Source organism: Rhinolophus hipposideros (assembly GCF_964194185.1).
Source record: "Rhinolophus hipposideros genome assembly, chromosome: X".
NCBI lineage: Eukaryota > Metazoa > Chordata > Mammalia > Chiroptera > Rhinolophidae > Rhinolophus > Rhinolophus hipposideros.
In genome coordinates, this window is record NC_138046.1 from 87122332 (window position 1) to 87145307 (window position 22976).

General features: G+C 40.6%; 1 protein-coding gene across 2 annotated transcripts in view; it reads left to right on the top strand.

Moving 5' to 3' along the window:
* Positions 1-1342: 1342 nt before the first annotated feature.
* The window catches only part of DGKK (diacylglycerol kinase kappa), a gene marked incomplete at its 5' end in the record, with an annotated part of 139464 nt that continues 117830 nt past the window's right edge, over positions 1343-22976 (top strand). For both annotated transcript variants that reach the window (XM_081042492.1, XM_081042493.1), the window contains one exon: positions 1343-1885. In XM_081042492.1, the coding sequence (XP_080898618.1) occupies positions 1343-1885 (543 nt within the window). The remainder of the gene's footprint in view (positions 1886-22976) is intronic.

Sequence of the window (22976 nt, forward strand, 5' to 3'; positions counted from 1 at the left end):
ACACAGCAGTGGCTTAATGGGTGGTCTTAATTTTTAATTGCAGTTTTGCAGTATATTGGCTTCTAAAATCTAGGTCTGACTGAGATGATGGTCTCTATGTATGTGTACGTGACTAACAACCGAGAGAGCTTCTAAAGTCTCCCGATGTGGTGGGAAGGGTGCTGCGGCAGGGACCGGCTGTTCTCTTCGCCAGAGAATCTTCTGTCCCTAATGTTACAGTGCTCCTGAGGTATTAGGAGGTGAAAAAGGTGTGGGTGTTGCAGTGAATTTCCCCCAGTCCAAGACACACACACACACACACACACACACACACACACACACACAGTTAGTTCAGTAAAAAGTCCTGCTGATGCCTGGGAAATCCAGCTAAAAGCAAAAGGCAGGCTCTCATGGTAAAGGCGAGCCAGACAGACGCCCCGATCACTGCGGAGACCAGGGCAGCCTCCACTCCGGAGTGCACAGCCCAGCCGCCGCTTGCCGGACACTCTTGCCTTGCTCTCGGGGCTACATCTGCAGGCTGCGGAAAGCCAAGGCTCCAGCACTCCCTCATCACACACCTTTCCCAAAGCACCCCAAACCCTGTACCCAATGGCAAACCGCTCGGATCTGGCAAAGCTCAGAAATGCAAAAACTGAAGGGGGGGCAAATTTTACTTTAACCTAAAGGATTGAACACACACACACACACACACACACACACGCACACACACACCAACCCCGTGCTGCTTAATTTCTTTTCCCGGGTTAGAAAAAAGGATTACTTGCCCACAGAGGTTTGGAGTTGGGGGGCAAGAGGTTGGTCCGAGGCTAAGCTCACCTGCTGTTGAGGTGAGAGAGCAGACACAGGGTAGAAGCTGTTCTGAGCAGCAGCTCACAGCTGAGTGGTTAAGGGGGTTGCAAAGACCCTCAAGTTCGCATCTGGCTTTTTTTTTTCTTTTTTGCATTCGTGTCACTAAAGGGTTAAGCGCGGCCAGGCTCCAACACCCCCCTAGCCGCTCTACTCCCCCTCCCCTTTTTGTCTCACCCCCTCCCCTCCGGCGCGTCGCTAGGAGGTCATCAAGCGCTCTGTCCAGTCGGCGCGCGCAAGCCCCTCTGCTTCCCGCCCACCGTGCCCGTGGCTGCTTACGAAGAGGTGTGCGCTCACGGAGGGGCGTGTTCCAGCACTGGGAGATGTTGAGAGCCCCGAGTTAGACCTCAGAGCAGAGCCAGCCATGGAGTGGGGCGGAGGAAAGTTTGGCACCTCGCTAGGGGTTGTCGAACTGGAGGGGGCAGGGCGCCTGAGGGTTCTTTAGCCCTCCAAGCTTAGGAGCGCAAGCTGCCCAGACCTGAAGCGGTGTGCGGCCATGGACCGCGGGGCGGCCGCAGCCCATGGCACTGCCCCGCCTCAGGATGGAGAGCAGCCGGCAGAGTCACCAGAGCCGCCGCCGCCGTGGCCGCCTCCACAACCGCCGCCGCCGCCGCCGGCTCCCCCGCCGCTCCACGCGCCTTCGCCAGAGCCGGCACCACAGTTCTGTCCAGAGCTTGCTCCAGAACCCTGTCCGGAAGCCACAGAACCGATCCCAGAACCAGATACAGAACTGGCCCCTGAGCCGACCTCAGAACCAGCTACAGAACTAGACACACAGCCGATCTCAGAACCAGCTACGGAACCGGCCCCTGAGCCGCCCCCAGAACCAGCCACAGAATCGGCCTCTGAGCCGACCCTAGTACCAGCCATAAAACCGGCCCCCGAGCCGGCCCCAGAACCAGCCAGAGAACCAGCCGCAGAGTCCTGTCCGGAGCCGCGTCCAGCACCTCGACTGTTGCAGTGTCCGGTGGTCGCTCCAGAGACGGGTCTAAAGACCTCGTCATCGCCCCGAACACCAGTGCCCTTGTCCAGTATAAAGGTAAGAAAAAGACCCCCTGGAGCAGGGGAGAAAGATTCAAGGTGAGGCCGTAGGGCTATGGAGCTCACGGAACTCTGGGTACTCTTAGCATCCCATTTGGCTGCGACTGCCTGGCACAGATGCTCGAAAAGATGTGGGAATAGGGGAGCCCGGGGAGTGGGAAGCAGTTGGGAGGCGGGAAGCAACATGTGGAAGCAAAAGTGGGCTATTTGGGGCTAGAAATGAGAGGCGACAGCACTGAGGTGGGAATCGGAGCAGTTTTTCTTCATGGGGAGCAGTGACGGTGCCGTGAGCGCCTATATTTTGAAAAAAGAGACGGAAGATGCTCCCAGGGAGCGCAAGAAACCTACAGAGATGTTTGGGGCTGGCCCCGGGTACACAGGGATGTGATTGAGTGGGGGCGGTGGGACACACCTCTTAGCCGCGGTCACTGCCGCAGAGGCCCAAGCTGCGGAGCCGCAGCGGTCCGCTTGGCCCCCTCCCTGCCACTGGGGAGGGGGTCCTCAGCTGGGGTATAACTGGCTGCGCTCCAGGGAGGTGCCCAGTGCCACTGTGGGCTGCCAGGCGCTGGTACTCCGGGTGGGGATGAGGGGATGGGCGGTGCCCACGCACACTGCAGGGGAAGGGCAGGGTTCGCCTGGGAGGAGGGGGAGAGCATGCGTGTGTCAAAGCCACCATTCCATCTATCGGCAGGATTTCCCAGCAGGTACGTGCAAACAGTGATATAGTGATGGGTCCCTTTACAAGCGGGGCGATTGGCATCCCGCACCGGGGCCACTTGGAATGCTACAGGAATCCTGGTTTAGAGACACGAAAATAGGAGTTGCTATTTGAGAGCGCGTGAATGGGAACCCTCATCTCTTCCAGTCTTCAGAGATGCCTTCGTAAACGTTGCACTTAGCCGGAAGAAGACGAGAGGAGGATCCTCGGTCACCGGCCGAGGGGGGAGGTGGGAGAAAGAAGGTTTTCGATGTTTGCCTTGGACCCCTGAAGCCAGTGTGTGCTCTTCAGCAAGTCTCTCTTGCTTTCTCTGCGCTCCCCCGACCCCTACTTTTCCTTCCCCCTAAACTTCATTCCAGGAGACTGTGAAAATCATGATAATACATACATACACCTTCATTTAGCTTCCACTGCAGGAGAAACGAAACACAGAAACAAATAACACACCAACAATGCCCGTTCATTCTGCTGCCTAGCAGGGCGCAGAGACACGGCTCTGGAATCCTTTTACTGTGGACCGCACACTTGTAGAATGTGGGGGGAGGGGCAGAGGTTGACATCGCGAAATGGAAATGAAAGCGCTGGTTGCTTCCTGACTTATAAGCAGGGAGGCTTGAGTTTGCAAAATAATTGCAATAATAAATAACTGAAAAAGAGAAAGGCTAAAGTGAAAAGTTTCATAGGGAGAAAATGCAGAGGTTTAAAAATAAATAAAATAAGATTGTAGGAGACTAAGACAATTTTTTTAAAAATCCAACAACCCCGCTTTCCCCAGGAGGTGGATCTCTCTCCTTCCTGCAGCGGCCCTTTCCTGCAGCGATCTCAAGAAGCGAAAGGGTGGGGCAGCTAGATGTGGGAAGCCACCCTAACACAGGTGCTTGCTCTAGTCTTTTGGGAAGAGTCTTCCTAAAGCTGGTGGGAAGGAGACCAGCGGGGTACATCCGACCTGTGGCCTTCTTAAGTGAGATTTTGGGAACATGACTGAGAAACTGACACCTGGGGACTTAATTACAGGACTGTCTAGCAAATGTATGACCCCTTTGGCCTCTGGAAGACTAACTGGAGACCAGGAGCTCCAAGGATGAGCTCTGTGACTGTGAGAAAGCATCTTCCACCAGCTTAACATAAAAATGTCTGTTGCCAGATAGATAAGGAGGATCAAGGTAAAGGGATTCCGTTTAGCTTCCTCTACATAGTGCCCACTCAGATGATTGACCCATGGGCATTTGGCAGCCCTGGCAGAGGACCAGGACCCCCCAGGGTTTAACTTTGCCCTTGGTAGAGCTGGTCATTTGTTCAGTCTCTTATCTTGCAAAATGAGGTTAAAAAACTTGACTATCCACTAATGGGAGCTTGTAAATGAACCCATCAGTGGCTCCAGAGAACTTTGAAAGCTGCAGATTGCTGGAGCCTGAACCCTTCTCCAATACTCTAGGTATTGCTATGTAATTGTTCACTGGTGCAGATGGGAACATCTGATCTTCAGTGATAGGACCATTCTCTGCTGCATCCTCCTCAGGCAAATAGCACCCGCAACCAGCTGACTTGCATCTTAACATCCAAGGCAAACAGGTTGCCATCTTAACTGGGATGTCATTGTTCTCAGATACTGCCTCCATGCGGCAAGCTTGAGAAACACACACACACACACACACACACACACACACACACACGCTCAGAGATCAAACCAAATTACAACTTTAACCCTAAAATCCTACATGGCAAGGTACAGTCAGTACCAGTAACATGAAACTAGCCTGATAAGTAAAAGGATGAAATGAGCAAAACCAAGTGTTTGAATGTGACTGCATGTTTCTTCCAGATAATTTTGCTGACTGGTATTGCACTTAAAAAAAAAAAAAAAAAAAAAAAAACCATCTTCCAGTGTGTAGTCTGCTCTCTTATGGGATTTCAGAACTTGCTGGTTGCAAATCTACGCCAAGAATGAGGGTAGAGACTGAGAAAAGGAGGCTCATGTTCTCCTCCTGCATTGCTACCAGGATCACACAGTCTGTGAACCAAACCTGTCTATTTCCTTCCTTTCTAAAAATGTTTTGATTTCCAGGAAATGAACCGTTGTCTCCCACCTGGTGGCAGCAAGTGTAAGTAAGGATGTGTGAATTGGTTCTTTAACAATCTATAACTCTCTTGGGGGGAGTGGGGCTTACATGAGTGCACCATATTTGTTTCTCTCCCCTCAGCTGTGTTGAAGAAAGAGTTTATATTTTTGTTCATTGGGTTTTGACCAGCTATGAAATTATAATCACACCATACAGGAGACTGATGAAAATCATAAAAGAAATACATTTTTGTGGCTTATATTTCTGGGTAGGGAGGGAATCTGTGTATCCCTCCTAATGACAACACAGCAACTACCATTACACCTCAAACTGTAGCAGAACTGTTTCCTGGTAGTTGTGCACACATTTTCTTGCAAAGTTGCAAGCATTTATTTATATGATATCTGGTCATTCTTGCCTGAATACATTATCATCTTACCTATTTCTGAGCTTCTCAAAAATAGATACTATCGCTCCCTCCCACTGCCTAGTAGAATTCAGCCCTCCTTATTTTTCCTCAATAAAAACTTGCTGAAACCTATCAATTCCATTTCCAGCAACAAGGGAAAGAGGGCTGCTGTGAAAGAATGAAAATGTGTCCTCATTGATTTCAGAGTGAGAAGTAAATGTTTATTTAAATACCGTGGAATAGGTAGCCTTTAAGGAAATGCAGTCAATCTTTCCATTTTCAGAATGGATGTTGGAACCATAATTTAGAAGCAAATTACTAACAATAAATTGGCTTAGAAAGTGTCCTTATCCCCTGCAGTCCCGGCAGCAGCACATAATGATGATGTTGTTGGTTTCAGGGGTAACAATTTTTTTTTTCCCTAAGTGAACAGAATATCTGCGGTGACTGTCAAAAACTTTAGGATTTTAGATTCGAATGTGCAACCCGTTGAAGGTCAGGATGAAATTACTTTCATTCCTCTTAGGTTCTTTCCCACCTCCTTGCCAGGTTTTGATGATACCATCTGATTTATTTAGTATATTCTGAGAGCTCCTGGACATTTGATACAGGATGATCTAGAAAAGATAACGAGATATTTGGTCAGTGGTCTTTTATTTCTGGGAGTACAATTCTTAGTGTTTATTAAAATCTCTGACTAGGGCTTCTACAGATCTGTAGCCCAAAAGGAAAGGCTGAGCCATTACCCCAAGTACTTCCAAGGAAAGGGGAAAAATCCATAGAGGCCAGGAAACCATTCAGGAGCATTATAGTGAGGATTATATAATTCCTTCTGCTAGTATGGCAATTTACAGTTTGCAGAATGCCTTCTTCTATGTTATTAACTTTTATTACCCTGAAGAAGGTAGCAGGGTGGGGGAGGGCAAAAATAAAATTTGACACCTAAATAGGATATAACTATTAATTTATCAATTGTGGATTTTAAAAAATAGTCACCGTATGGCTTTCTGTGACACATAGGTTCCTCAGTTGTCTAAGAACAATCTTTACGCTGACATTCCATCAGCCTTGATTTTTTTCCAAAGCAGTGACTGTCTGATGCTCCCACAGGGGCCATCATAGAACAGGAGCCTGAGAAGGAAGGAGAAAAGGCACAAGACCCTGAACCTATTATTCCCAAAGAAGACCTTTCTGTGCAAAGAAAATAAATAGAAATTCTGCTAGGGATAGGGTGCCCAACCTTTCCAAAGCTAGCTGACTATAATTCTCTTAGTGAAAAAATAATAATTTTAAGTATTAAAAAAATAAAGCATCCATTCCTAAAGGGAGATGCCCACTCTCAGCAAAGCAAATAAACCTTATTCTCAAAATAGAAGAACAAATTTATCAATTTAAAAAAAGAGAGAAAGAAAAGGACAGTGACCTCAGGTAATGGAACTTATCCCTTTCCTGAAAATTATTTTAAGAGAAAAAGAAAGAAAAATTCTAAAGGGAGAGGCTCCTCACCCTCACCACATCCCATGAAATTTATATTCCCCAGAGAAAATACAAAACTGAAAGAGAAATCATCTCAAGGTAAATCATATTTCTAACTTTAAAAAAATCATGAAACTTATAAACTTTATGTGCATCTCACAGCCCGTGCCCAATCCCTTGCAAAAATTATGGAGGCAAAAATAAATCTTCCAAACAGAAGGTCCACCAATCTCACCAAAGCTCCCTAATGTTATTTATTCCAATTATATAAAATTTCCAGAATAGGCAAATCCGTAGAGACAGAAAGTAGATTAGTGGTTGCTAGGGGCTGGGGTGGGGAGGAGGAAGTGTGGGTGATAGCTAAAGAGTACAGGGCTTCTTTCGGGGATGATAAAAATATTCTAAAATTAGATAGCTATGATGGTTGCACAACCTTGTGAATATATGAAAAACTACTGATGTGTATGTACACTTTAAAATGGTGAATTTTATGATGTGAGTTATCTCAATTTTTAAAAAATAGGTAAAAGAAAGAGATCGTTCCTCCACCTTCAAGATAATGAACCTACTACGTTTCCACAAACAAGCAAACAAGCAAATGAATAATAAAGGGGGAAAAAATTCTTAAAGGAACTAAAAGAAAGGGAGAGAAAAGGAGATCCCCTTAAGAGCAGAGTCTCTATCCTCACTGAGGGAAATAACCTTTATTCACACAACACACCCCTTTTTATTTCTTTTGAGAACAAACAAACAAAAAAGGAAATCTTTTTAAGGGCAGATTCTTTCAAAATAATCAAAGTTAATGAAATTGACTAATCCTGCCACCCCATATACACACAAATGTTTTAATTTAACAAAAAGAAAGAAATATTAAAGGACAGGTCCTTGGTCTTACCAAATCTCCTGAATTTTTAATTGCCAGGAAAGGGGGGAAAAGAAACAATAGAAATAAATCTCTCCCAAGGGAAGATGCCCCATCTTCACCAAAGCACATTAAACCTTATTCTCAAAATACACTTTTTTTTAAGATTGAAAAGAAAATTAATAATGGAAAGGCATGTATGTTGGGAGGGTATCAAAGAAACGAAGAAAAGAAAATCCTCTTAAAGAGGAGAAATGTTCCAGCCTCACAAAGACCCAATAACTTTTTTTGCTGTTGTCAAAATACAACAAAAACAAATGCAGATTTTTAAGTAATAAAAAATGAAAGGAAATCCTTCTAATGGGAGATAACCTGAATCCATCCAAACACAAAAGCTTTATTTTTAATACAGGAAAGTTTTTAATTGGAAAGATAAATAGAAAAGGTAGAAGAGCAACAGAAACAAAACCAAGAAAGTCTTCTTAAGGAAAAATGTCCCCAGCCTCAACAAAGTCCCCTTTTCCCCAAAACAAGTAAATACATTTATAACTGTGGTGGAGGGGAGGGGGGTACAAAGGGATAAAATGAATAGGGTATTTTAAAAGAGGAACCTCCTTTTTAGGGAATAAGATTTCCCCAAACTCACCACAGTCCCTGAACATTTTTTTCCAATCAAAAAAGAGAGGTGGGTGAGAGGTGAAGGAAGGGGAGGGTGAGAGAAGGAGGGAGGGAAGGAAAAGGAGGAATTAAAAAAGTAAAATAAGGGATAATTCGTAAAAGACTAAAAGGAAGAAATTCTCCTAAGGAAGGTACACCAATGCCCTATGGAAGATAATGCATATTATTCCTGATGATCAACCCACTCCACCCCTGACCCCGCAAAAGGAGGGGAAAAAATCTCTTTCTACATCTTCTCCAAGGGGAGATGCACCAAATGTCAACCAAACCCAGGGACGTTATTTATCCTCCAGCCTTCAAGTATTTCTTTTTTCTTTTTCAATAAAATGAAAAAAAAGAAAAGAAATTCTTTCCAGAAGAGATGCTGCCACTCATTTCTTCCTAATAAATTATTCATTTAAAAAAAGGGGGGGGGGAAGAAAGAAAAATCCTCCTGAGGAGGGCTCCCCAACCTTACTAAAACCAGTGGCCCTTATAGTTCCTCTCCACAAAACCTAGTTTGTTTTTTTTTCTAAACAAATAGAAATTCTCCAAACCCAGAGAGGTGTTCCCTCAACCCCATGGAAAGCAAGGAATCTTTTTCCCCAGAAAATTTTTTAGGAAAAATTCTTCCATCATAGGAAGAGATACCTTTAGCTTCATTACAATCAATAGATCTTATTCTTCTCCACACCCAAAAGGAAAAACAAAAACAGAATTTTAAGAGTAGAAGAGAAATCCACCTAACCCAAGGCAAATTGGCCATAGTCTCATTGACACCATTGAACCGTATTCCTCTAAAGAGGTTTTTTTTAAAGAGCAAAGAGAGAGAGAAAAAAATCCTATCTCTTAAGAAAAAGTGCCCTCCACCCACCCCACTCTAAATACTAGAAAACATTATACAAAGAAACGGTAATATCATTCTAGAACAGTGCCAGTGAAGCTTAAATTCAGCACCTGAGACTGAAAGGTAGTAAAAGTTTAATTCCAGCCTGTCTCTCCCCTGTCTCCCAGACCATTTCTGGTTACCTTCCCTACCAGTCAGTCAATCTATGCACTCAGGAAAGACAAATCTAGTCCATGGGGGGGAAAAAAAATTACAAAGGCTAACATTCTGGGGAAAAATCATACCCCTTTTCCAAAGCAAACAGAAATGATTTGTGGTTTAGCTGCATCATTGTTCACGTCTAATACTATAGAAACTGACGAGTTGATGATAAACAATAAAGCAATTACTTTCTTACTATTAACTTCCAAATTAGACACACGCCCGAACCTCGCAGAGAAGAACCCTTACCCAACTTAAAAATAGGGTTCTTACATGTGGTCGCTTAAATGTCTGTCCTGTAGAGTTATAAAAGGCTCAATTTTTGCAAATACATAGAACTTGAAAGTCAGATTTATAAGCAGAGAATATGACTCAATGTTATCCAATTTTTAAAATTCATTTACTTATTTAAAAATTAAATTGAGTACCTACTCTATGTCCTATGTACTTACAGTAGCACTGAGGATTCTATGATGGGCAAAGTCACATAGATGAGACTTCCTTTAAGCAACACTGGTAAATGAGAAACCCCAGTTACCAAAACAGATATTCAGGGGGTGATTGTTTTACCAGACTCTTTACTGAGGCATTCACTTAAATAATTAATTCTCTCAGCATACCTTTCTTAAACAAAAATTCAATGTGATGAAACAAAGGAATATATGCTGATTTCAGAGGATGTAGAAAATCAAAAAAGCTGTTAAAAAGTAAATAAAAATTATGTAGCACCCCATCATGCAAGAGACAATTGCTGTTAATATTTTGATATATTTTCCATTTATTTTCTCTGAATATATGCCTATATGTGCTCAATAGTCTACAATAGGAAGACTTTAGGAAATGTGCAGTTGTGTCTCAGGCTTTCCCTTGCCTCACTTACATCCCCCACTTAATTATTAGATCATGTGCATTGTTCTACATTGTTTTTAGGAAACACTTGTTAATTTTAGCTTCAAGTTTATCTAGTCAGATGCCTGTATGATCTGATTGATAATCATGTGCTTGAAACATAAATGTTCAGGGATGTATTTGCAGTGTAAAGCAATGAGAGTGTACATTTTATGTAGACACAAGCAAATGTCCCATATACAAATGGCAGTTCGAGCTCACATTTACTAACTGCATTTTTTGGACATCCGGATTTCATTTGTCCAGCTAGCCTTTGTGACTTGGGTTTGGAAGACACCCAGAACAAAATCCACCTTTTTCCCACAGTTAAATTCCCAAAAGGAAAAAAAAAATCTGTATTTCTGAGATTCTATTAGGTCACTTTCATGTATTGAATGAATTTGACAGGTAACATTGTGTAAGTTTAAGGTATACAGCGTGGTACTTCAGTACATTTATATATTGTAATACGATTGCTGATGTAGTGATATTTATCACAGTACATAATTATACACAATAGTATTCTCTGTATTTATTATACTGTGCATTAGATCTCTATGGCTTATTTACTATCCATGAAAAGTTTGTACCCTTAAACACCATCACTCTTAACCCCTCTCCAACCCCTCGTAACTACCATTTTACTCTCTATTTTTTACAGGTTTAACCTTTTTAGATTCCACATATATGTGATATCCTACAGTATTTGTCTTTGTCTGACTTATCTCAGCATGATATGCTCAAGGTTCTATTGATCATTTTTAACTGAATGCAAAAATGTATTGATGGCTTTATCTCTTTAACAAAAAGTTACCCTGAATCATGCTCATCTGGGTACTTCCTATCTAGAAGGGAAATATGTATGTGTGAGGACATTATCAACAATTATAAGGAGACAATATGCAATTCATCCAGCTTCCGTTAACCAAATGTGGTAGAACATTGAGAGAGTTAATAAACTGTATACAATCCAACCAAGGTTGAATCAGTAATTTAAAAGGCATGTGTAATGCAGTATTGCATAAGAGCAGAATCTTCAGCTTTGTCTGTAGCACCTAGAGATTTTCAACTTCCAAAGCATTACAGGCATTTGCTGTTTAAACCTTTTGCTTTAAAGAGCCTGTGAAAGAGAAATTGGTCCCTGAGGACAGGGATTCCCACCCCTTTGTCTCCCTTATAGCACGGGGCTAGGAGAGGCACATGATACTGTGGGATTCTGAGAGATGGGTGTGATGCTTCTACCCAGGGCTTTACAGAGTTCTGAAACAAGAGGCAATGGGCCTGAGGACTGAACCTGGCCCCTGCCTCCAGGAATAGGAGGGGGATGAAAGCACTCTTTGCAGGGCTCAACTAAGAACATGTAGAATCCTGAAAGTTCCTTCATTTGCCTTCTCCTGCAACTAATGTCGCTACCTGTTCTCTTCTGGGATTTTGTGGTTTGAGGCAGTCAGTGAAAGGTACCTGCTGTGTAAAATTTGTTAATCTCCTTGGCTGTAAGTAGAGGCACTTGAAACCAGGAAAGTTTTTGTTAACCTTGGGCTCTGTCAATTGAGTCCTCACTCTGCTGAAGCTGGTTCCAGCATCACAGCACCATCCTCTGAACCCCAACTTTCACAGTGGCTCCGTGTCCCATTTTAGAATTACTTTGATTGTTAATTTTCCCTTAATAAGTGTCATTTGCATTTATTATGTACCTTTAACATTATTTCACGGTTTATTTACATCACTGTGTATGTACCTTACAATATAAAAGGAAAATTGTAATGTCGCTTTATGAAAACAGCTAAGTATAAACAGAAAAAGTAAATGAGGCTACAGAACAAGATTATTGATTTCAGAAAATTAACTCGTTGGTGCCCTTCTCACTAACCTCAATTAATGCTTATTGCGACAATTTCTCTCCTGCCAGGTTTGAGTAAAACGTAACTTTTCTCTTACCCAGAATTTGGATATTGCTGTCCCTTTCTCACTCCCTCACCTTACTCTGATTGACTGTTAAAACTAATTAAAATATTACATCATCTCTGAAATCTATGTAACTTTACTAACAATTGTCACCCCAATAAACTTTAATTAAAAAAACTAATTAAATAATAATTTTTGGCATTGCTGTGGTCTCCTTTGCTTTGATTTACTTAACTTGTTGACAACATCTCCAGGATATTTTTTTTTATTTGACTTCTCCTTAGCTTCACATAAAATCAAGCACCCATCTAGTGGCTCTCTTCATGGTTTTCCGATACTATATTGCTTCTCACTAGTCTTCTTTCTAGAAATTCCTGGAAAAGCCTTTCCATCATCCCTCATCAGCACTAAACTTTTAAAAGAGTTCCTTCATCTTTTCTTCTAATAGTGGAAAACAAATATAGACATTTCCAGGATAGACTTTCCCAGGCAGCTTCAAAGCTTGCTTTTATTTTTGGTAGGGGTGGGAGGTGGGTTATATCCAGTATGGTATGGCATCACTGTGAAGTAGACATAAACATATCTACTAATTAGTTCGTTAAGCAATTGGTGTTTTAAAAGCTTTACAATATGATGCATGTGTGGAAGATTGTTACATGAGTACTTTAGAGTGTTTCTGTGATGTCTGAGGCAATTGGTTGGGGTTTTTAAGATGGAATGGGAATTCATTATTACTTTTCCAGTTTAAAATAATGGAATAAAGTTTCCCACTATCCAAAATTCACTATCCAACAAGTTTTCAGGGATGGATTAGATTCAAGTATGAGGGACTGCCTGATAGCAAATTCACATTGATATTACAAATTTATGAGAAAATAAAGACATTGTTTGAGATAAGTGGAAATGATATATCCTCCTCAGAACTAGAGAAAACCAGAATTGAATTAAGCAGTGACAGTGAAAGATATCAAGTAGAAGCTAGGTTATGTTTGAATTGAGCAGTTGAGGCCATAGCCTACAGACAGCAGAGTGAGGCCTTAGTATACAGAGTTAGAAAAAAGTGCCAATTTGATAGAATTATAGAGTACAGATTGAAATAGTGTAGAAAATAAAACAGATGTGGAAAGGCCTATTGAAACATCGAAAACAACTGACAACTGTGCATATCATCTTTCTGATGAGGTTCAACCACTGGAGGGCTGTTAATTAGTAAAATAACATGGCTGAAGCAAAAGGTTGTCTGATGAGGCATATAATTAAAAACTATCTATAGATTCCGCATATAAGTGAGATCACATGGTATTTGTCTTTCTCTGTCTGACTTATTTCACTTAACATAATGTTCTCTAGGTCCATCCATGTTGTTGCAAATGGTAAGATTTCTTTCTTCTTTATGGCTGTGTAATACTCCATTGTATAAATGTACCACAAGATGGCCACGGAGTTTTGAAAATTAATTTGGGGAACGTAATCAATAATGTTGTAAAGATTTTGTAGGGTATCCGATGAACATGTGTCCCATTTGGGAGACCACCTCAGGGATGATGTAGTTGCCTGATCACTGCACTGTACACCTGAAGCTGAACAATAATGAATGCCAACTATAATTTTACATATATATGTATATATATGTATGTATATACTTACAAGAAGCGGAGTACAGCATTAGGAATAGAGACAGTGGAAATGTAATGGCTCTGTGCGGTGTCAGAGGGATAGTGGATGGGGGGAGGAGGGTTCACACAGTGTGAGGGATATAAATGATACACGTCTAAGTATTATTTTGTCTTGTGCACCTGAAACTAACAAAAAAAAAACTATCTAACTTTCTTTTTCTTTGTACGCCAAATTCCAAATTAAATTACTAAAGATAAAAATGGAAGAAAATAATTACATTATCTAGTGTCCTTTTCCTACTGTTTTGGACCCTCATTCCACTTTTTAAAAAGGATTTTTATTAAAAATATAGCTAACATACGATACTATATTAGTTTCAGATGTACCCCATAGTTATTCAACATTTATGTACCTAAAGAAGTGATCACCATGATAAGTCCAGCAACCATCTGACACCGTAGTACGCTATCACAATATTATTGACTATATTCCCTATGTTGTACATTATATCCCCATGACTTAATTTGTTTTATGCCTGGAAATTTGGACTTCTTATTTCCCTTCACCTTTTTCTCCCCTTTTAAAATTTTCAATTACAGTTGACATTCAATATTATTTTACATTAACTTCAGGTGTATAGCATAGTGGTTAGACATTTATATAGTTTTAAGAAGTGATCCCCCTGAGTAGTCTAGTATCCACCTGGCACTATACATAGTTATTGCCATATTATTGATTATATTCCCTGTGCTTTACTTTACATCCCCATGACTATTTTGTAACTAAAAATTTGTACTTCTTAATCCCTTCACCTTTTCACCCTTCCCCCAAACCCCCCTCTCATTTTTCACCCCTACAAATCTAGTGCCCATCTGACACAATACATAGTTGTTACAATATTATTGACTATATTCCTTAGGCCATACTGTAGATCCTCATGATTACTTTGTAACAACCAATTTGTACTTCTAATCCCTTCCTCTTTTTCACCCACCCCACAACCCCCCTGCCATCTGGCAACCATCACAATGTTCTCTGTATCTATGAGTTTGTTTCTGTTTCATTTGTTTATTTTGTTCTTTAGATTCCACTTATAAGTGAAGTCGTTTGACATTTGTCTTTCTCTGTCTGACTTATTACACTCAACACAATACCCTCTAGGTCCATCCATATTGTTGCAGATGGCAAGATTTCGTTTTTTATGGCTGGGTAATATTCTATTGTATATATGTACCACCTCTTCTTTATTCATTCATCCATTCAGGGACACCCAGGTTGGCTTCATATCTTGGCTATTGTAAATAATGCAGCAATGAACATATGGATGCTAAGCTCCCCTCGAAGTAGTGTTTTGGATTTCTTTGGATTAATACCCAGAAGTGGGACTATTATGTTGTTCTTTGTCTCTTGTTACAGCCTTTGTTTTAAAGTCTATTTTGTCTGTTCATATATATATATATATATATATGTGTGTGTGTGTGTGTGTGTGTGTGTGTGTGTGTGTGTGTGTGTTTATAATGTATGTATACCCTCTGTATATATATTTTTGTCTTAAAGAAGTGTCTCTAACATTCCTTGTAATACTGGTGTTACTGGTGATAATTTCCTTTAGATTTTTCTTGTCTGGGAAGCTTTTTATCTGTCCTTTGATTTTAAATGATAGCTTTGCTGGGTAGAGTAATCTTTTTATATTTATTTATTTATTTATTTATTTATTTATTTATTTATTTAAATTAAAGTTTATTGGGGTGACAATTGTTAGTAAAGTTACATAGATTTCAGGTGTACATTTCTGTATTACATCATCTATAAATCCCATTGTGTGTTCACCACCCAGAGTCAGTTCTCCTTCCATCACCATATATTTGATCCCCCTTAACCCTCATCTACCACCCCCTTCCCCCCTTACCTTCTGGTAACCACTAAACTATTGTCTGTGTTTATGGGTAGAGTAGTCTTGATTGTAGGCCCTTGCTTTTCATCACTTTGAATATTTTGTGCCAATCCCTTCTGGCCTGCAAACTGTTAAAATAATTTACTGACAATCTTATGGGAGCTCCCTTATAAATAACTAGATGCCTTGCTCTTGCTGATTTTAGGATTCTCTCTTTGTCTTTAACCTTTGCCATTTTAATTATATAATGTGTCTTGTTGCTGGCCTCTTTGGGTTCATCTTGTTTGAGACTCTCTGCGCTCCTGGGCTTCTATGTCTATTTTTTTTCCAAGGTTAGGAAAGTTTTCGATCATTATTTCTTCAAATAGGTTTTCAATCCCTTGCTCTCTCTCTTCTCCTTCTGGTACCCCTATGATGCAAATGTTGTTATGCTTGATATTGTCCTAGGAGTCCATTAAACTATCCTCATTTTTAAAAAATTATTTTTCCATTTTGCTGTTCCAATTGGGTGTTTTGTGCTACCTTGTCTACCAAATTGCTTCCAAATTCAATCTTCTGCTTCATCTAGTCTGCTAGTGATGCCTTGTAGTGCATTCTTCATTTCAGTTATTGTATTCTTCACTTCTGAAGAAAACTTCTGTTTTTTTTATGGTTTCTATGTCCTATTTTATGCTTGCTATCTCTTTGTTGAGGTGCTCACTAAGCTCCTTGAGCATCCTTATAACCATTATTTTGAATTCTGTATCTGGTAGATTGCTTGCCTCCATTTCATTTAGTACTTTTTCTGGAGTTTTCTTCTGTTCTTTCATTTGGGATGTGTTTCTTTGGCTACCTTTCTGTGTTTGTTTCTATGTATTAGGTAGATCTGCTATGTCTTCCAATCCTGGCCGGGTGGCCTTATGTAGTAAGTACCCTGTGGGGCTCAGTGGCAGTCTCCCTGGTCACCTACTCCAGGTGCCCCAGGAGTGCCCCTTGTGTGTGTTTTCTCTGCCCTACTGTTATAGTTGAGCTTTGATTGCTATTGGCAGGTCAGTAGGTGAGATTGACCCTCAGGCTGACTGGCTGTGAGGTTTGGTCATGTCCACAGCTTCTGGGCTTCTGTGAAGGGGGCTTACCCCACTGAGGGCGATTTTCCCCAGAAGGTTCTGGTGTCTGTTGAAACCATCTTTTGGGTGTGCCATTTTTGAGGCTAATTGGTTGGTGCTCTGCTGTGGTCTGAAGCCAACCTCCAAGTATGTTGGTTCTGGGGCCCCTTGGGTGGGGCTGCCTGTTACCAGCCAGGGACTACCTGGTAGGAGCTGCAAAGCGATCTTCGGTTGGTGGCTGTCTGTGCTAAACCTGGAGGCATGTGGGGGAGGCCATGCTGTGAGCCGAGGATGGCTGCCACCAGTACCTGGACAAAAAGCCCAGGGCACCCCAAGACCTGCTGCCAGCTGCCAGCTCCTGTAGGATTCAGCTGCTGATAAAGCCTCATGTGGTACATAAGTTGGGTGAGGTGGGGTCTCCGGGAGTCACCAGAATGGGATGATTTGTGTTCACCAGGTTAATCTATATTCTGGTTTTGTGCCAGTGCTGAACCTGTAGCTACTCAGCAACAGTCTCAGAGTACACCGAGGACAGTTGATGCCTTCCTGGGGCCCACAGATCCCCGATAGTTTTCCAAGAAAAAGTGTAATGTGCTCTGGACTGGCTGCTTATGAGAAAGTGCCTCGGGCATTGGGCTAGTGGGAGGGGAGGGGTCCCAGGGAGTCACCAGGTTGGAGCGAGTGGAGCTCACCAGAGCAATTCAGATTCAATATGGCCATGGGTGTGGAGGGGGAGCTCAACACAGACAAGATGGCACCCACCTGCCTGCTGCATGGGAGAAGGATACTACGCAGGGAAAATGGCAAAGGTCGACTTGCAAAGAGGGTGGCACACACTAACCTCCATGGAGACATAAGATTCTGCACTCAAGACCCTTACGGAACTTGCCCTATGTGCCTCTTCATTTGGCTGTTCATTTGTATCTTTTATAATAAATCAGTAATAGTAAATAAACTGATAATAAACAAAGTGTTTCCCAGAGTTCTGTGAGCCATTATAGCAAATTATTGAACCTAAGAGGTGGTCACTGGAACCCCTAATTTGTAGCCAAGTCAGACAGAAGTGTGGGTACTGTGGGTACTTGCGATAGGTGTTTAACGTGTGTGTGTGTGGTGGGGAAATGGCAGGGGGAGACAGTCTTGTGAGACTGAGCCCTTAACCTGCCTGTGCTAACTCCGGGTAGTTAGCATCAGAATGAATTAAATTGTATGACATTCAGTTTGTATCCAAAGAGAAATGGGGGGTGCAGAAAAATGAAAAAGAAAATGGCAAATGTCCCTCAAGTCCTCACCTCAAAGCCATACAACTCAGTCTCTCCCTGTATTTCTCCATGCCCCCTGCATCACTGCCCCTCCGCCAGAGCCCAGGAAGAGTGCCTGCGAGTGAGTGAGTCTGTGCATGGTCCCTTTAAGAGGATTTCTGGGTTTCTCACAACCTTCCATCTCACCCAGACTGTTGGCATCCCCCCTGTTTTTCATAGCCATATGTGGTGGGTCCTCTCTCTGGTACCCGTACTCACAGCTGGGGAGCCTGGTATGGGGCTGGGGTCCCTCACTCCTCCAAGGGGAACCTCCGTGGCCAAGATATCCCTGCCGATTGTCAACTGCCACATGCAGGTGTGGGGCCTGCCATTTTGCTTCTCTACCTCTCCTACCAGTCTCAATGTGGCTTCTTTTTTGCCTTTTTAGTTATAGGACTTCTGTTTCGGTAGACTTCAGATGGTTCTTCAGATTGATTGTCCTATAATTTAGTTATAATTTTAATGTGTTCATAGGAGGAGGCAAGCACAGCATTTATCTAATCCATCTTGGATTTTCCCCCCACATTCCACTTTTGTAAGAATCTAGTCTGTTTTCTCTATGACATTTTTCGTATTTTGTATCACAGTGTTTTCTACAGCAAAAGTAAGAAACCATGATGGGAATCCAGTGAAACTTTTTATTTTCAGTATTGTGAACCCATATAATATCCTGAAAAGGGCCTTTGAGGATCAACTAGTCCAGTGTTTACCTTTTTAGCAATAGAATTTTTTCATGTTTCTCTCAATGAAATCTTAAATGAAAGCCCAATATTTAACATAAACACAAGAAGTATTTCATTAGTCGCCTTCTATGCTAAAATGGGTTTGTAACTGATGTACCTTCCCAATTGTTTCAGCTAACAGGAAAGTGAGTTTGCACTTCCTGTTTATTACTGGCTTCTTAGGAAGAATGCTGGTGACGTAGGAACACATTGAATAGCAAAAAGAAGCAAGTCAGAGTTTAAAATTTGGCCTCAAATATTCCAGAAAGTAGATAATACTCTCCTGGAAACATGCCCATTGTAGAGAGTTCCTCCCTTCCCCCACCTCAGGAATGTGTTACAACTGTCTCATAAAAGTGGGTTGTCATAATGTGCACTGTCTTTCCTTGTAGGAATATTTTTATTGTTGGGGATTGTGTTCCTGACCAAGGACACCACACTAAGTAAATTGTAGCTATAACTAACAATATGTAGTATAAGCTACATATTGCTATATATATATATATATATATATATATATATATATATATATATATATATAACTATAAGCCTCTGTAATAACTTAAAGCAGCAAAATTGTTCCAAGTCCTACAAAATGGGCATAAATGTACCATAAGCATTGATTTTGTAAGGTGCTCCAGAGTACTATAAAGTGTACATGCAACACATAAAAGAACCAACTCTACATAAATTTAATCTATTGTTATTTATTTAGAATTTGCACCCTGCCTGCATCCAAAAAGGATATGAAGTATCCTACAAAATTAAATGCATATAAAATAGGACAATTAAGCACAGATAAAAACAGGACAAAACCAATTCAAAGCAGTGGTGAATGAGACTTTAAACAAATATATGCTAGTTATAATAAACCCTAATTACACATTTAATTAGCAATACTTTCGTTTGTTACCTTTGGTGGTTGAAGAACTTTGGAGAATGATTTGAATGACGCAAACCCCTTAAAGTTGGTATCTGAGGAAGTTTGAGCTGATGCTTCATTTATATGCAATACATCTTCCTGTAGCAAGCTGCAGCAACTACAAAATGAAGAACTAAAAGTTGCCAGGATTGTGGCATAGGTGTTAATTAGCTGTCCTAGAAGGCTGCAGGCTTGGGTTATTTTGGTGTGCTTGCATTTTTATAATATTCTAATGTACGTATGTTTCTGTGAGGCATATAAATATGGAACTTTCTTAAATATTATTGCAAATAAAATTTATTTCTCAAATAAATCCAAATGGTATCTTATGACCATTCAATAGTTTGAACTCTTTCTTAGATTGGGAGTTACTTCACATTAGTTCTAATCATAATTTCACTTTACATGGCTGTGCAATATAGGATAAATTGCTTAAGGTTTCTGTGGCTTAGCCTTTGTGTTCCTTAAATGAAGCCAGTAATGTGTCACTGACTCAGCTCAGCTCAGCACTCTCCTTCAGTGAGTATTCACTGGTATCCCTTCTGGGTTAGGTGCCCTTCCTCTGGGCTCCCATAGCATCTTAAGCAAACGTCTGCTTCTCATTTGCGTATGTACTGAGATTATCAGCTTGCATATCCTATTAGGGATATAAGGATGAGGCCCTTGGGGCCTAACATACTGTCCATCACTCAATAAACGGTGGCTGAACTATTTTATAAAAATATTATAAAGACTGAGTGAGAATTTAGATTTAAAACATAATTAGATGTAAAAATAAGAAATATGCAAATGATAGCTCATTTTAGTATTATTTGTATATGTGCCATGACACTCTCATCACTTTCTATCTTTAGGTACGTAGAAAACTTTTTATATATTCAACCCTCAAAAAATGGACTTAGCAATTCAGGTGCATTCCCAATAAGTAGGTGATGGCAGGCAGGGCTGCCTCATGTCCTCCCAGAGGGCTGTAGTATTTTTCTAACTCACATGAAGGGACATTATGCATTAGTAGCAGCCCTGTATTGATTATGTGATCCTGAATTACTAGTCTTCGGTCGCAAACATAGTTAATTTGGGGGGAGGGCATTTTTAAATTTTGTTTATTTTTTATTAAATATATTGGGGTTACATCAGTTAATAAAATTATATAGGTTTCAAGTGCACAATTCTATATTACATCATCTATATATTGCATTGTGTGTTCACCACCCAAAGTCAAGTTTCCTCCCGTCACCAGATATTTGAACCCCTTTACCCTCTTCTACCTCTGCACCTCCTCCCTGACCCTCTGGTAACCACTAAAGTGTTGTCTGTATCTGTGAATTTTTGCTTGTTTGTTTGTCTTATTTGTTTGTTGCTTTCAGTTTTATACCCCACATATGAGTAAAGTCATATGGTTCTCGACTTTTTTTGTCTGACTTATTTTGCTTAGCATGATGATATCAAGATCCATCCATGTTGTCACAAATGGCAGTATTTCATCTTATGGTAGAGTAGTATTCCATTGTGTATAAGTAACACATCTTTTTTTATCTAATCATCTATTGAAGAACACTTTGCTTGTTTCCATGTCTTGACCACCGTGAATAATGTTGCAATGATCATAGGGGTACATATATCTTTACAGATAAATGTCTTCAGATTTTTTCAGTAGATACCCAGAAGAGGGATTGCTGAGTCATACGGTAATTCTATTCTTAATTTTTTGAGGAACCTCCATACAATTTTCCATAGTGGCTGTACCAATTTACATTCCCACCAACAATGTATGAAGGTTTCTTTTGCTCCACAATCTCTCCAACACTTGTTATTACTTGTCTTGTTGATAATAGTCATTTAAAAAAGTGTGAGGTGGTATCTCATTTTGGTTTTGATTTGCATTTTCCTAATACCGTGTTTCTCTGAAAATAAGACCAAGTTTTATATTAATTTTTGCTCCAAAAGACGCATTAGGTCTTATGTTCAGGGCATGTCATCCTGAAAAATCATGCTAGGGCTTATTTTCCGGTTAGGTCTTATTTTGGGGGAAACGGTAGCTAGTGAAGTTGAGCATCTTTTCATATATATGTTGGCCATTTGTATGTCTTCTTGGGAGAAATATCTGTTCAGGTCCTCTGCCCATTTTTTAATTGGATTGTTTGTGTGTTTTTTGTTGTTGAGTTGTATGAGTTCTTTATATATTTTGGATATTAACCCCTTATCAGAGGTGTTGTTTGCAAATATCTTCTCCGATTCGGTTGGTTGCTCCTTTATTTTTTAGATGGTTTCTTTTGCAAAAGCTTTTCAGTTTGGTATGAAAATGATGAGTTATCTAGTTAGTTCATTAACAAAAATTAAAATGCAAGTTTATTAAAACACTGAAGCATAGCAAATCTAAAGAATGTCATACTTAAGTATAGTAATGAGAGAGCAGAATTAACTATATAACTAGGTACCATTTGCTACTCTTTTCACTAATATTAACTGTTAATCAGAATTTAATCTATTTATGGTATTCTTTTCACCTTGATTGAAAAGCTCCTGACTCATTACTTTAGTGGCAAATTTATCCTATAGCTAGCACTTGAATTTGTAGCTAGGTGTCAATGTGACTATTCTGAAGCTCTCCCTTTCTTTTGAGGACTGAGAAGCAAGAACTAAGCTTTGATGTCCCTTTGGCAGTCCAAGTTTCATCCAAAATAGCTTTCTACTAATTACAGGAAAAGCCTTAAACTTGTTTAAGCAATGCCTCTGATCGGATCCACATCCTGAGCTTGAAAATGGTCTGATCAACAAAGAGAATATGAAGTCTCAACTTAGACCACAGGAAACTCTAATGGTGATCTTGTTTCCAGTCAGAAGAAACAACTTTTCCCTTAAATGAGATAGAGAGCTTCTACCATTTCTAGAATAGTTATTGGGCAGATCACCACATAAAGTTGTGTAGGTTGTACACTATATAAGGTTGCCATGTCTAAGGGGACACCTTTCATAAAGTAGACATCACAGATATATGTGTGTGTGTGTGTGTGTGTGCATATGTGTATATATACACATATGTGTATATGTTAGGATATATATATATATATATCCTAACAATTTTCCTGCAGATGGCAGTCAAGTGCCTCACAATAACAAAATTGGTACATTATGAAAACTTTCTGGCAAATGGGAGTAAGATATGTTTAGCAAATTGTACCTTTTCTTGATGTGCCCAAAGATGTCTTATGGGCTGATCCTGCTGCTAATTCCTTACATTTAAATACAGTGGCTTCCTTTACAACTCACTAGAAGCCTATAAACCATATGCTCAGAACTGATTTCCAAAAGGCCTTATTTTATTCCATATCATATTTTGCCTGAGAATCATTTTAAAACAGAAACCTGTGACAAGAGTTTGAAACACAATTTATAGGAGTGCAGGCATAGACAGGCATACATCCATGGGTGCTCACTGGTACATTTACTCCTGGTAACATATGCAAGTATATATACTCCAGTAGCTGAACAACCTGAGAGGTAGGCATACACACACACTGACAC